This window comes from Salmo salar, chromosome 15 (assembly GCF_965601325.2).
Source record: "Salmo salar chromosome 15, fSalSal1, whole genome shotgun sequence".
In the NCBI taxonomy this organism is placed as follows: Eukaryota; Metazoa; Chordata; class Actinopteri; order Salmoniformes; family Salmonidae; genus Salmo; species Salmo salar.
Window position 1 is genome coordinate 23,770,290 of NC_138305.1, and position 15,748 is coordinate 23,786,037.

Here is a 15,748-nt window from a genome sequence, read left to right on the forward strand (position 1 = left end):
AGAAAATGATAGAGACCTCTAGTGGACAAAAGGTGATTTTAGCATGAACTTTAGCATGGCGCAGCGCCATTGAGGGCTTCCGCCATGTTTCCAATATTTTAAAGAAGTTATTTGGGTGGGGCTTCCTATGGGTTGAAGCCTTAATGGCGCTGTCACAGACGCCGAAGTGAAATATATATATATATATATATATATATATATATATATATATATATATATATATATAAAGAGGAGTCATCTATCTATCTCTATGGTTGTACAACATTTGCATAGGGAAGTCACGTGAACCGGAACTAGATTGCGCGTGAAGGAGGAAGCTTCCGGGACATTATTCTTGTCCAATGGTGATTGTAATATTTTCAGCTTTCATAAAAATAGATTTCACCAGTTTTTGCATAAAATAGACATTGAACCAATACCATTTACTTTCTATAAGAGTATCTATGTCATGAGTCTTTGCTAGGTAAAGCCCCGGTTTATCTCAGCTCACTGGTCACCATAGCAGCACCCACCAATAGCACGCACTCCAGCAGGTATATTTCACTGGTCACCCCCATAGCCAATTCCTCCTTTGGCCGCCTTTCCTTCCAGTTCTCTGCTGCCAATGACTGGAACGAACTGCAAAAATCACTGAAGCTGGAGACTCATATCTCCTCACTAACTTTAAGCTTCCAGCTGTCAGAGCAGCTCACAGATCACTGCACCTGTACATAGCCCATCCAACTATCTCATCCCCATACTGTTATTTATTTTTATTTATTTAATTTACTTCTATCACTCCGGTGTTTAATTGCTATATTGTCATTATTTCGCCAGTATGGCCTATTTATTGCCTTACTTCCCTTATCCTACCTCATTTGCACACACTGTATATAAACTTTTTCTATTGTATTATTGACTGTATGTTTGTTTATTCCATGTGTAACTCTGTGTTGTTTGTGTCACACTATTTTGCTTTATCTTGGCCAGGTCACAGTTGCAAATGAGAACTTGTTCTCAACTGGCCTACCTGGTTAAATAAAGGTGAAATAAAATAATTGTATAAAATGATCTAAAGTGAAACAAAAAAACTGTTTCCAAGGATAATATACACATATGATGGACCATGTGGTGTGTCCCCCGCCTAGAGGTCATTCAAATCTACACGCAACACGTTTTGTAAATCTATCCAATATTTTTATTGAATAAAAGCCCAAACACAAACCTTTACAAATTGATATCAATCAATATAGAAATCATTGATAGAAAACATGTGCAAATGTTCACTGTTAAAAATGTATGTATCCCACATGTTTTTATTTTTATTTTTTTTAAACAAATAGGTGCTATTTTCACAAATATGTGGTGAATTTTCTAATCTCTTAGGACAAACTCCAAACTGGTAACACTGGTAATGCAGCCAGTCTTACGTTCAAATCCTTTCAATATGAATTTATTTGGTTCTTAGACATCGTTCACCATACAACCATTAATCCAAAATATAAAAGTTTACTGTGAAATGAACATTGGTTTAAATCACCAAAACACAACCTAATGACATCTCCTTAATTTAGATATTTTAACCAATTAATCCAAAAGCACAAAAACTTTATGATACATTTTAATTTGCTCTTTGAATGTATTATGCTCCAGTAATGTAAGTTACAGTACATTACACTGTTTTCACATTAGGCAATACACTTCCACTACCCATTAAAATGAACTGAACATAAAATGTCAATAACTTCTATTCCATGTGTGATCATTGAAGACATCTTTCATAAGGTAATCAAATGAAAGAAATGTTTAAGGCGCTAGTTTGCATCAAACCTGTATGGAGCATTTGGCCATAGCTTCTCATTGAAATCACAGTAAATATCCTAATTGTTCATGCACCTAGCCTGATATAGGTCTGGATTGACGTCATTGGATGAGTCATCCATGGCCTAGAGGGTCATCATCATATATCTTCCACCTGTATTGTAATCGTGTATTGTATTTTACAGTATTGTATTGCACATATGTATTGTCGTGGTTCTGTACATGTCTGAGTTCATAAGAGCATGGTACTAGCAACACCACAGAGGTGTGGTGTGATTCCCACTGGGATCACATACCAAAAAGTAGACCGTTGTCACTTTGGATAGAAGTGTCTGCTAAGTAAATGGACTATTTTACAGTACCGTACTACCCAATGCTAATTTAGTCAATCATTTGTTAAGGACTTTCTGGATTATTTGCGTATTGGTATTGCATTACCGCAATGTAGGAGCTAAAAACACAAGCATTTCGCTGCACCTGCTGTAACATCTAATCTGTGTACGCGACCAATAAACTTTGATTTGCAACATATAAGTACACCTCTGATTTCGTCAATATCAGATTTGTTTTACTTACTGTGAAGTAAAATCATAATAGTAATACATATACCATACTTACGTTTCTACTTTACAGACATCCATTGTCATTATTTAGTTCTCAAAATCTGTAGTAGACAAACTCAGTGGACATGTAAAATCTATCCGTTTACCAAACGTCCTATAGGTTTAACCAAACGTCCTATAGGTTTAACCAAACGTCCTATAGGTTTAACCAAACGTCCTATAGGTTTAACCAAACGTCCTATAGGTTTAACCAAACGTCCTATAGGTTTAAGTGATCACTGATAAAGAGCAGTTGGATTACGTAATAGTAAAATGTCTTAAAAGAGAAGAGAATCATATCTAAAGTAATGTGAGCATTGAGAAAAGCAATGACTTTATATGAACACGTATTGCAAATGTGAAACATGCATTTCTAGATGAAACACTGATTAAGTTGTGTAAAAAGTGACTGACTGCGTGTTGTACTTAGTCAATTGAAAATGTGCTTAGTTTTGAAACCGGCTTTTTGATGATCTGTTTTGAATTTTGTATTAAGAGTTGTGGAAATATACCACATACATGTGAAAATTGCACCAATGCGATTAAAAAAAAACCCAAAAACAACCACAAATCCTCATATAGCACAAACCCCAGAAGTATCTCCAAATGAAAGCTGGATGGATCTTGGATGATAGGTGTAGATTCAATGGGTCTCAAAAGGAGGAAGAGACATCATTTTCCAAAAATGCCCTGCAGCTCTACTTGTCTTATAACCTATTCAGATGGAAAAGTACATAGATACGTGGCTGTTATCTTTTGTACATCTTTTAAAAACAACTTAAAAGTGTGCAATGGTTCTGCTATAAAATGACCTAGTTTTCAAGATTATATTGTATGCATCTCAAATGGCACCCTATATAGTGCAGTAATACCCTGGTCAAAAGTAGTGCACTAGGCCTATATAGGGAATAGGGTTCAAATGGCACCCTATATAGTGCAGTACTACCCTGGTCAAAAGTAGTGCACTAGGCCTATATAGGGAATAGGGTTCAAATGGCACCCTATATAGTGCAGTACTACCCAGGTCAAAAGTAGTGCACTAGGCCTATATAGGGAATAGGGTTCAAATGGCACCCTATTCCCTATATAGTGCAGTACTACCCTGGTCAAAAGTAGTGCACTAGGCTTATATAGGGAATAGGGTTCCATTTCAGATACAGGTACTCTTTCCCTGAACTTATTAAACCCCCCCCCCCAAAAAACAATTACCTGCCCTGCATTTACAATCAAAACAAACTAAAGCCACTCAAATTTAGCTACCAAACATGTATGCAAATTAATTAACTGACAAAAACATAAAAGTTCAGTGGTCGCCATAGTTTCTATTCTGAGTTATAACACATTCCACCTGCTGTTCATAGAGGCCTTCACTTTCAAAAATAAAAAAAGGGCCCCAAGTATATAGTCTTTGCCCAAATGTTACCCTATTCTTATAGGGAATAGGTTGCCATTTTGGGCTGAACCTTACCTCCTATAGGTCGCTTGGCATGGCAAAGATTTTGTACAACGATATAAAAAGGGGAAATAGACCTTTCTCAAGGATGCATCCATTCATCCCAACAAAAAACTCAAAATCAAACTATACACATTAAAATGTCAAATCGATCATCAAAGCATCAGGTGCTTATTCAGCAGGATGCAAAATGTTCAGAACAAATTGCAGATAGAACAGACATGCATGTCTCACTCCTGGAATAAAAATCTGTGTATATTCTACATTTGTATATCTTTTTGAAAAATGTTTCACTCTACTGAATGAGTCCCAGGTGAACATGGCTTTCAGAGAAAAAGCTACCCCACCACACCCCTGAAACCTTCCCCTGCTCATTCTTTTTGTTGTCATTATAGGGTACGTCCAAAACGCCATCTTACTCCCTATACAGTGCACTACATTTGCCCAGAGCCCTATGGGGGGGGACCCAGAGCCCTATGGGGGGGGGGGGGGGGGGACGACCCAGAGCCCGAAAGGGGGGGCTCTGGTAAAAAAGTCGTGCACTCGAGGAAATATGGTGGCTTTTAAAAAGACATAAATATGAATTATAGGAGGCTGTCCTTACTACTGAATAGTGTTGGTTCCAGGTGTGTAAGGGTCAAAATAAGAATACTGGAAGAGATAGAGACCGGCACACTGTTCAATAAAGGAATACAATTATTCCCGTTTTGCGTCAGTTTTTGGATTTATTCCTATTTCCCCCCCTCGACAGTGCGCGGGTCTCCATCTCCTCCAGTCATTTCGGACACAGCTCTAGTTTTGGTGAAGTTAGTCCAAGGAGGGTGGAGGTTGATCGGGTGAGCATTGGCTGCTCTCCCTGGGCGGAGTGGTGATGCCTCTCTACTCGATGAGCTTCTTTGCCTTGAAGAAGCGTCGTAGGTAGAAGACCTGCCAGGTAGCCAGGCCAATCAGACAGCACATAGAGAAGATGCTGAAGTACAGGACGCGGGTGTTGGTGGACTCTGGAAGAACGGAATTAGAATTATAGAAATATTATAGAAGTGACTTGGTCTTGCTTTCTTTTTTCCCCCAATTATATTAATTAGTATTTATTTGTAAAGTGTATTGAGACTTTTGTTATATGCAGTTTAAATAAATTGTGACTTGATAGATGCGCAGGTGAATGAGTGATGATTTCTTTTATTGTTTTGACAATGAGCTAAAACTAAGCATTTGTCGGCCAATACATAACTCGAGAAACATAACAGCAGTTCCACAAGAATCATGCATGTGGGAGGTTTGTGTTGAAATTTGAGTTGCACAATCCTTTACCAAGTTAGGATCAGGCTAGAATACATTGGTGTTACTACTTTATCAGTACAGGTGTTCTGCTTACCGTTGGTATCCCTCATCTCCTCCTCTCTCCTCTTCATGTAGGCAAAGTCGTTGACAATGGACTCTGATAGGTCCTCCAGCCGCCTTAGCTCCACCTCCAGGGGCTTCAGCTTCTCCACCTTGGCGATCTGAGTGGACGAGAGACGACGAAAAAAAAACAATCAACAATGCAACGCCACAATCCATCCCATGTCGGTAGGTGTTTCTTGGATTGGATTTCTGATCTCAAGATGTCTGATGGACAGGAACAAATACATTAAATTGTTATAAAAGTTTGAGAAATGTGATTGGTCTTCTGTAGCTCAGTTGGTAGAGCATGGCATTTACAATGCCAGGATAGTGGGTTTGATTCCTGGGACCAACCATACATAAATTGTATGCATGCATATAACTGTAAATCACTTTGGATTAAAGTGTCTGTTAAATGGCATATATATGTATTATATTATTCAATAGAAGCTTGGACTGTGCTGTGACCCAGTTTGTCCAGTTGGGGTCGCTGTTGAGCTGTGCAGAAGCCAGACCGCAGCAGAGAACAGTGTGTGTGTTCATGTTGAACTAATGACAATCTGTTTGGTATGTAGAACACTCTACCCTTCCTCCTGCTTTAGTTTAGCAAACAGTATTGATTCCCAAGCAAGAGAATCTGGTCTCACAAGCTACAACTTTAATAAAGGGGATGTGATCAGCAGATATTGGAAACCAGATTGTTTTCCCAAATCGTTTCGTTCTGAACAAACAGAACCATTTTTATTTGTGTTCGGTTCCACTGTTCCGACCAGAAAAATAAAAAGTTCTGAACCGGTTCGAACCACAAAAAAAGTACGGGTGTATATCTTTCCTTTCTGTTCCTTTTTTAACCTCTGCTATATGTATGTATGTATGTATGCATGCATGCATGCATGAATGTATGTATGTATATATACATACACTGCTCAAAAAATAAAGGGAACACTTAAACAACACATCCTAGATCTGAATGAAAGAAATAATCTTATTAAATACTTTTTTCTTTACATAGCTGAATGTGCTGACAACAAAAATCACACAAAAATAATCAATGGAAATCCAATTTATCAACCCATGGAGGTCTGGATTTGGAGTCACACTCAAAATTAAAGTGGAAAACCACACTACAGGCTGATCCAACTTTGATGTAATGTCCTTAAAACAAGTCAAAATGAGGCTCAGTAGTGTGTGTGGCCTCCACGTGCCTGTATGACTTCCCTACAATGCCTGGGCATGCTCCTGATGAGGTGGCGGATGGTCTCCTGAGGGATCTCCTCCCAGACCTGGACTAAAGCATCCGCCAACTCCTGGACAGTCTGTGGTGCAACGTGGCGTTGGTGGATGGAGCGAGACATGATGCCCAGATGTGCTCAATTGGATTCAGGTCTGGGGAGCGGGCGGGCCAGTCCATAGCATCAATGCCTTCCTCTTGCAGGAACTGCTGACACACTCCAGCCACATGAGGTCTAGCATTGTCTTGCATTAGGAGGAACCCAGGGCCAACCGCACCAGCATATGGTCTCACAAGGGGTCTGAGGATCTCATCTCGGTACCTAATGGCAGTCAGGCTACCTCTGGCGAGCACATGGAGGGCTGTGCGGCCCCCCAAAGAAATGCCACCCCACACCATGACTGACCCACCGCCAAACCGGTCATGCTGGAGGATGTTGCAGGCAGCAGAACGTTCTCCACGGCGTCTCCAGACTCTGTCACGTGCTCAGTGTGAACCTGCTTTCATCAATCTTGGTGTTCTCTGGCAAATGCCAAACGTCCTGCACGGTGTTGGGCTGTAAGCACAACCCCCACCTGTGGACGTTGGGCCCTCATACCACCCTCATGGGGTCTGTTTCTGACCGTTTGAGCAGAAACATGCACATTTTTGGCCTGCTGGAGGTCATTTTGCAGGGCTCTGGCAGTGCTCCTCGCTACCTCCTCCTTGCACAAAGGCGGAGGTAGCGGTCCTGCTGCTGGGTTGTTGCCCTCCTACGGCCTCCTCCACGTCTCCTGATGTACTGGCCTGTCTCCTGGTAGCGCCTCCATGCTCTGGACACTACGCTGACAGACACAGCAAACCTTCTTGCCACAGCTCGCATTGATGTGCCATCCTGGATGAGCTGCACTACCTGAGCCACTTGTGTGGGTTGTAGACTCCGTCTCATGCTACCACTAGAGTGAAAGCACCGCCAGCATTCAAAATTGACCAAAACATCAGCCAGGAAGCATAGGAACTGAGAAGTGGTCTGTGGTCTCCACCTGCAGAACCACTCCTTTATTGGGGGTGTCTTGCTTATTGCCTATAATTTCCACCTGTTGTCTATTCCATTTGCACAACAGCATGTAACATTTATTGTCAATAAGTGTTGCTTCCTAAGTGGACAGTTTGATTTCACAGAAGTGTGATTGACTTGGAGTTACATTGTGTTGTTTAAGTGTTCCCTTTATTTTTTTGAGCAGTATATATATATATATATTTGTTTTTTACATTTAGCTCGCCATTAAATTAGTGCTGATAGAGAAGCTTGCTGTGGAGTGGGTAAACAATTAAATCTGTATAGGAAAGTCATTAAGAGCAAATAGTATTTTAATCATAATGGAAGACAAACGCACTGTGCTGCCAGTCAGTGTAGGGTGCAACTGCCATTTTTAGGGTGTGTAGAGAAGGTGGAGGAGGAAGCCTGCCTTGAAGCGCTGGGCATCTTGTGATGACATGTATTATCTGCATTAGGCCCACAGAATTATACCTACAGAGGAACGGCTTCTATGAAGGAACTTTGAATGTCTTTAAACTTCAGAGTTGGTTTAACGTTGGATCAGACTAAACGTTAGCTAGCTAAGAAGCTTCAGTGTTCAGAGCGGCACCAGAATTAAAAACACGTCTTACCTTTTTGTATTTATTAAATCCAATGTGAAACATGATAACTAGAGTATACTTAACTAGCATGAAAAAGTCAATCCATTATTCTCCATTTAAAAATATCTCCCTAATTTCTGAATTACGCTTGTAACGTTGTCAGTATGCTACAGTAAACTAGGCTACAGAGGGGGGGGGGGGGGGGGGCCTACAGTAACCTAGGCTCCGGGGGGGGGGGGGGGGGGGGGCTACAGTAACCTAGTCTCCAGAGGGGGGGGCTACAGTAACCTAGGCTCCAGAGGGGGGGGGGGGGGGGGGGGGGCTTGCATAGGTGCTTTGTTGCGATTTTTGTGGGACTGGGAAAAAAATATAACATTATTAACCGGTTCCCATGCTTTTAAAATAACGGTTCTGTTCCGGAACAGTATAGATCATTTAGTTATTTTCCGGTTTTCGGTTCTGTTCCCTGAAACGGTACCCACCCTTGCTGATAGAGACAGCACAGAACATCAGGAAAACATGATTTTGGCTGGGGGATAGATCCGTTTCAGAGGCCAATGTCAGGAAAACAGGAATCCCCGATTCATCAAAATCTCATCTACCATCTCAATTAAATCAAGGGGGGGCGGGGGGGGGGGGGTGGGCATTCGTTAAAAAAAGGGAAGTGAAATCAAAATGACAGAGGGGAGATATGCAGATAGCTGTCACAGTAACAAGACATTGCGTTGGCTAAAGACAAGAGAAATTCTAGCCAACTTTCATTTCCCACTTTCCTCGCCAATGACGTTCTATTCCAATACCACACAGGCATGTTGTACTGTACAGTACTCACCCACACAGGCATGTGGCACTGTACAGTACTCACCCACACAGGCATGTTGTACTGTACAGTACTCACCCACACAGGCATGTTGTACTGTACAGTACTCACCCACACAGGCATGTTATACTGTACAGTACTCACCCACACAGGCATGTTGTACTGTACAGTACTCACCCACACAGGCATGTTGTACTGTACAGTACTCACCCACACAGGCATGTTGTACTGTACAGTACTCACCCACACAGGCATGCCCACATTAACACAGACACCAGTACTGGCCTAGTCCTTCATCCCCACTCATGAGCCTCGAGCTCAAATCAGTATTCAATTCTCAATACAACCCTAGATATGATAATGCGCGCACACACACACACACACACACACACACACACACACACACACTGTGTGATACCCAAATTACACTCCCTCTGTTGTTTCCTGAAGTCCACGATCACTGTATAGGGAATATAGGGAATACAGCGATCGTGGACTTCTGGAAACAGCAGAGGGAGCACCCCTCCAAACATTTTTGGTCAAATGAAAGGCTTCGTCTCTACTCACCTCCTCGTAGTTCTTGGCCTCCACGCCGTGCTTCATGTCCAGATTAACCAGCTGGTCTGGGACTCTCCCAGTTCCTGGGTGACAGAACACACACCTTATTCAGCACATTTCCATGCAGGACTTTAACTCAGCTCATTCAATAACAACAAGCAATAACACCAGTTGTTAGGATTCGTTCCAGTCACATGGAGTGCGTTCAACAGGACGCAATATTTTGTTTCACTCCGATAGAAATGGGATATGTTGAAATGTCTATCTGCAATGTTCAGCTACTGATGACGCTTTCCCAATCCTCTGGTTTCTTGCATTTCACATTTCCAAATAATACATCTCACGTCATATACAGTGTCAACGTTTATAATCACTATGTTAGATGTACAGTTATATGACGACATGGTGTCATACTCTGGGTTGTTCTGAACACGATGAGCCTGTTAGATGTACAGTTATATGATGACATGGTGTCATACTCTGGGTTGTTCTGAACACGATGAGCCTGTTAGATGTACAGTTATGACGACATGGTGTCATACTCTGGGTTGTTCTGAACACGATGATCCTGTTAGATGTACAGTTATATGACGACATGGTGTCATACTCTGGGTTGTTCTGAACACGATGAGCCTGTTAGATGTACAGTTATATGACGACATGGTGTCATACTCTGGGTTGTTCTGAACACGATGAGCCTGTTTGTCGTGTCACACGCACCTGAATCCTCTCAGGACTCATTTCTATGGCCACCAAACTGACGATCTGTTTCCCTGAATTACATGTGAAAGCCTAACACTGTAATATCATATTTTATAACTTAGCTGGTCATGTTGGCAATAGAACAAGCTTTCAAATGATGCCCACCTGACTGATTGTGATTTATAATGGTCCGTTTTTTGGATTGTCTAAACAGTTGAGGATTCTGGGTTGTGTCCCAAACAATACAACTACAAGTGTGCTTGCTCTAGTTCCTCAACGACTCAGCTAGGAGAGCTCAAAAAACGCAATGTGTAGCTGAAGACTCTCCTTTGAGTCATAAATGACTTAGGAACCTTGTACACTTTGGAGAGGTGTGAGTCCACCAGTTAGTCCTCTCACTCAAACCCTTGTTGTTTCTTTGTCTTATGTTGCACTTACTCCACATTTCCCAGGAATGTTCTCGTCATGTTACTGAATGTATCCAGAATATTTTCAGGTGAACTGACAAGACTGAAAGCAAACATTACACTGTTGATTTTATGTGCTTTTTTACATTTACTGTACTTCTCGCCACATTTGTTGATAACGAAATCTGAAAATATTCTGGATAGATTCAGTAACTAAATGTAGCATATGCTGTTAATAATTTTCCCATAATATCCGAAATGTTCCCTTTTCAATTGCTACCATGGTTATGTATTTTCAGATTTCTTCCGTAAGAAACATTTCAATTTAGCCCCATCCATGTAGACCAATTCCCCCCCGAGTGTAAAGGGTTATGAGTTGAAACAGCAGTGTTCCTTGGGGGAGGGGGGTAGTCTCAGAACCCAGAACAAAATGTAGCATGTGCTGGCCAGCCTATAGATGTGGTAGAGAGGTCAATGGAACACAGAACCGTGGGAGGAGACAGAAGAAGGACGCCGGATTGGCGCACATTCAACAAATATGATAAAACAAAATCTGACATGATTTATGTATTGTAAAAGCCCCCCCCCCCCCCAATGTGGTTACTAAAGTCCGATTTGTATATATTTGGCTGTGTTCTCTGCATAACATTTACAACTAGTACCCTTTTTTTAGGTTTATAAGAAGTGACTGCTAAATGCTAACTCCCATTCATATAAGCTGGTTAGCATAGCTAGCATACAGAAATCGATGGTGGAGGTCAGTCGTTTTTTTTAAACTAATGCAGTTGATTGTCAGGTTGGCTCGGGAGCGTCGCTGCACAGCCATTTTCAGGTCTCTCCATACATGTTCAATCGGGTTCAAGTCCGGGCTCTGGCTGGGCCACTCAACGATATTCAGAGACTTGTCCCGAAGCCACTCCTGCATTGTCTTGGCTGTGTGCTTAGGGTCGTTGTCCTGTTGGAAGGTGAACCTTCACCCCAGTCTGAGGTTCTGAGCACAATGGAGCATGTTTTCATCAAGGGTCTCACTGTACTTTGCTTTGTTCATATTTCCCTCGATCCTGACTAGTCTCCCAGTCCCTGCCGCTGAAAAACATCCCCACAGCGTGATGCTGCCACCACGCTTCACCGTAGGGATGGTGCCAGGTTTCCTCCAAATGTGACAGATGGCATTCAGGCCAAAGAGTTCAATCTTAGTTTTATCAGACCAGAGAATCTTGTTTCTCATGGTCTGAGAGTCTTTAGCTGCCTTTTGACCAACTCCAAGCAGGTTGTCATGCGCCTTTTACTGAGGAGTGGCTTCCGTCTGGCCACTCGACCATAAAGGCCTGATTTTTGGAGTGCTGCAGAGATGGTTGTCCTTCTGGAAGGTTCTCCCATCTCCACAGAGAACTTTGGAGCTCTGTCAGAGGGACCATCGGGTTCTTGGTCACCTCCATGACCAAGGCCCTTCTCCCCCGATTGCTCAGTTTGGCCAGGAGACAAGCTCTAGGAAGAGTCTTGGTGGTTCCAAACTTCTTCCATTTAAGAATGATTGAGGCCAGTGTGTTCTTGGGGACCTTCAATAATGCAGAAATGTTTTCGTACTCTTCCCCAGATCTGTGCCTCGACACAATCCTGTCTCGGAGCTCTACGGACAATTCCTTCCACCTCACGGCTTGTTTCTTTGCTGTGACATGCACTGTCAACTGTGGGACCTTATATAGACAGGTGTGTGTGCCTTTCCAAATCATGTCCAATCAATTGAATTTACCACAGGTGGACTCCAATCAAGTTGTAGAAACATCAAGGATGATCACTGGAAACAGGATGCACCTGAGCTCAATTTCAAGTCTCATTGCAAAGGGGTCTGAATACTTATGTAAATAAGGCATTTCTTTTTTGTATACATTTGCAAAAAAAATAACTGTTCGCATTGTCATTATGGGATATTGATAAGGAAAAAAAGATTTAATCAATTTTAGAATCATTTTGAAACAGTCAAGGGGTCTGAATACTTTCCCGAATGCACTGTACTTCATGTAATGCTTAGCATTACAAAGAGTGGCAAGGAGTGGAATGATAACTCAGACTGGTATTCAGGCTAGCTACTCATTTGTTAACAATCTGTCACAAGACACTACTTGTGGATGGTGTAATGCAGTTAGACTATCAATTACATTGAGCAGTGCCTGCTCTTTGCAAACATCTATGTTAAGGAGTAGGAGTACCATCACTTTCCGTACCACCGAACAACAACTATACACATTATGTATGTCCCAAATGCCACCCCATTCCCCATTTAGGCCACTACTTTTGACCAGGGCTCATAGGCCTGCACTTAAATAGGGAGCCATTTTGGGACATGGACTGACTTACCCATTGGTGACTTGCTCTCATAGCACACTTCAAACATGTCATAATCCTCTGTTGTGAAGGCAAACTTCCCTTTCGTTGCATCTTCCTTCGAGTAGAGAATGTGTCCTGATGAGTCTGTGATCTAAAAAAGAAACAGGTGACAATAACAAAATGACATAAAAAGGTAGAGAGATACATCATGTTATGACAGCTGCTGCATCATGTTAGTCGCTGTGAACAATGTTGTGTTTACTTAATTACGCGTAATGTAAACTCACACACAAAATATGCTAACATTGTCAATGGGCAAATGATAGACCTATTCTAAATCCTGGGTTGCCTTTGCTGACATCCACATGATAAATCTACAGCATGCTAACATAGCTAGCCTAGCTAGCAGGTTACACGTATCACAGAGTGGATGGAGGAGCTAAGACTGACGTGTAACATCCTGGACGTTCACCAACTCAACTGAAACATTAAACATTCGATCGGGTTAGCCACACACTAACAGTTAGCTCTGATCTGCAAATCCTTTACACATGTAATACTTCATGAACTTGGTTTGAGAAATGTACAATTCTGCTATTAATTGTCAAAACTATTTCACAGGGTAAGAACCAGGAAGGGTCCGTCACAGGCCCAACCAGGCTAACGTTAGCTAGCAAGCTAACCATAGCTAGCTACAAACTAACAACAGCTGTGAACAAGACGTTGAGCTAACCAGCCGTTATTGGAAGCAAATGCACATAGATAACTCGCTGCGTTATCATATCCACGTATTGCATTTCGTTGTGATAACGTTACTTCTCATCGGGAAATATGATAATGACCAAACTACGTTTGGGCCTTCACTGCTAACAGTTAGCAGCTAACTAGTTTAGCCGAGCAACGTCGGGTATCGCCAACATCATCAAACTCGCCTTCAGGTTGGTTTTGGTGTTGGTCTCGTCGTTGATGTCATACTCCCCCGTGACGAGCACGTCTTTGTGGATCTCTTCCCGTAGACATTTCCTTGAATTTACAGGTAGAAAGAAAGAAATCGAAAATACCGATTCAATGAGAACAGGTAAAAGCAATAGGGCAGCGAACCGAGCCATGGCTACAAGCCGAATAAAACACGATCAACAGCTAGGTGGCTACAGCTCCGATAAACAGCTCCCTCTACACCTCGGATTCTCCATAGCGCCGCAGCTGTCAGGGAGGGCTGCTGACAGTTTGGTCTGATAGATAGATAGATAGATAGATAGATAAAGCGCCTATAAAATCCTATCTATCTATTATAATTCGGGGGTGGGGGTACTTATATTTGTCAAGTGATTTGACATATCCTTGAAACACCTGCAGTGAAGTGGGATCACAGCCCAGGTCACCATTGTACAGTAATTATGTTTAGTGCCTTGGTTTAGTGCCTTGCTCAAGGTCACAGTCGGCTCCGGTATTCAAACTAGCAACCTTTCGGTTATTGGCCCTAACCTCGAGGCTACCTGCCACCCTTTATCTAGCTAGGCCTGTATTGGCCTCATTTGAAAATGTATTTGATCACTCTTCTGACAGTAGCTGCGTGGCCTACCAGTTAACTGAAGAATTAATTAACCATGTTTGGTGAAAAGTAGCATTTCATTTGATTACATAATGACCTAACTAACCAGAGGGTACAGTAAGTGGTTAAACCTCAACAGCATTACACAACAGGCCGTATCACATTCACAGTTACTGGGTATTCTGAAGATCCCCAAAGCTATTATTTTGTTGTCAGCAGCGACTCAGGGACTACCCAATTAGGATTGATGGAGCTGTCCGGTTTCCAGGGAAACCTCCGCTTCCAGATCCCCTAGAGAAGACCCAGCACTCCAGTCAGCCAGCTAAGAGCAGAGGCTGTCACTGAGTGAACACAAATCATTGGACAGCTAAAGCTGTCTCCCCCACTGGTCTTACTGCTGTACGTCAATTCACCCCTTTGAATATGTCACTCTCACTGCCACTATTCTGAATTGCCATTACCCCTATGTTTGATGGTATTTAACCTCTATTTATCCAGGTCTCACTGATTAAGATCAGATCTATTTTACCACAAGAGAGGCCTGATATTCTGCTGTTTAAAATTCCCTACATGAAATTGCAGTGACCTGCCATTTCCACCAAAGACAAAGTAAAGCTACTGACCTTCCACTTCTACCAGAGTCATAGATAAAACTACTGACCTGCCTCTATAGAGCCATAGATACAGCTACTGATCTGCCTCTATAGAGCCATAGATACAGCTACTGACCTGCCTCTATAGAGCCATAGATAAAGCTACTGGCCTGCCTCTATAGAGCCATAGATACAGCTATTGATCTGCCTCTATAGAGCCATACAGTAGATAAAGCTACTGACCTGCCTCTATAGAGCCATAGATAAAGCTACTGACCTGCCTCCATAGAGCCATAGATAAAGCTACTGGCCTGCCTCTGTAGAGCCATACAGTAGGTAAAGCTACTGACCTGCCTCTATAGAGCCATAGATAAAATTACTGACCTGCCTCTATAGAGCCATAGATAAAGCAACTGACATGCCTCTATAGAGCCATAGATAAAGCTACTGACCTGCTTCTATAGAGCCATAGATAAAGCTACTGACCTGCCTCTATAGAGCCATACAGTAGATACAGCTACTGGCCTGCCTCTATAGAGCCATACAGTAGATAAAGCTACTGACCTGCCTCTGTAGAGCCATACAGTAGATAAAGCTACTGACCTGCCTCTGTAGAGCCATAGATAAAGTTACTGACCAGCCTCTATAGAGCCATAGATAAAGCTACTGACCTGCCTCTATAGAGCCATAAAGCTATAG

At 42.2% G+C, this 15,748-nt stretch overlaps 1 protein-coding gene across 1 annotated transcript; it reads right to left on the reverse strand.

The window, feature by feature from the left end:
• Positions 1 to 4,593: 4,593 nt before the first annotated feature.
• Positions 4,594 to 14,025, reverse strand: tmeda (Transmembrane emp24 domain-containing protein 10). The gene is given in 5 exon segments (NM_001141383.2): positions 4,594 to 4,856; positions 5,231 to 5,357; positions 9,477 to 9,550; positions 12,935 to 13,055; positions 13,837 to 14,025. Coding segments are annotated over 5 exon segments (621 nt in total). The 5' UTR covers positions 14,014 to 14,025; the 3' UTR covers positions 4,594 to 4,734.
• Positions 14,026 to 15,748: the final 1,723 nt, after the last annotated feature.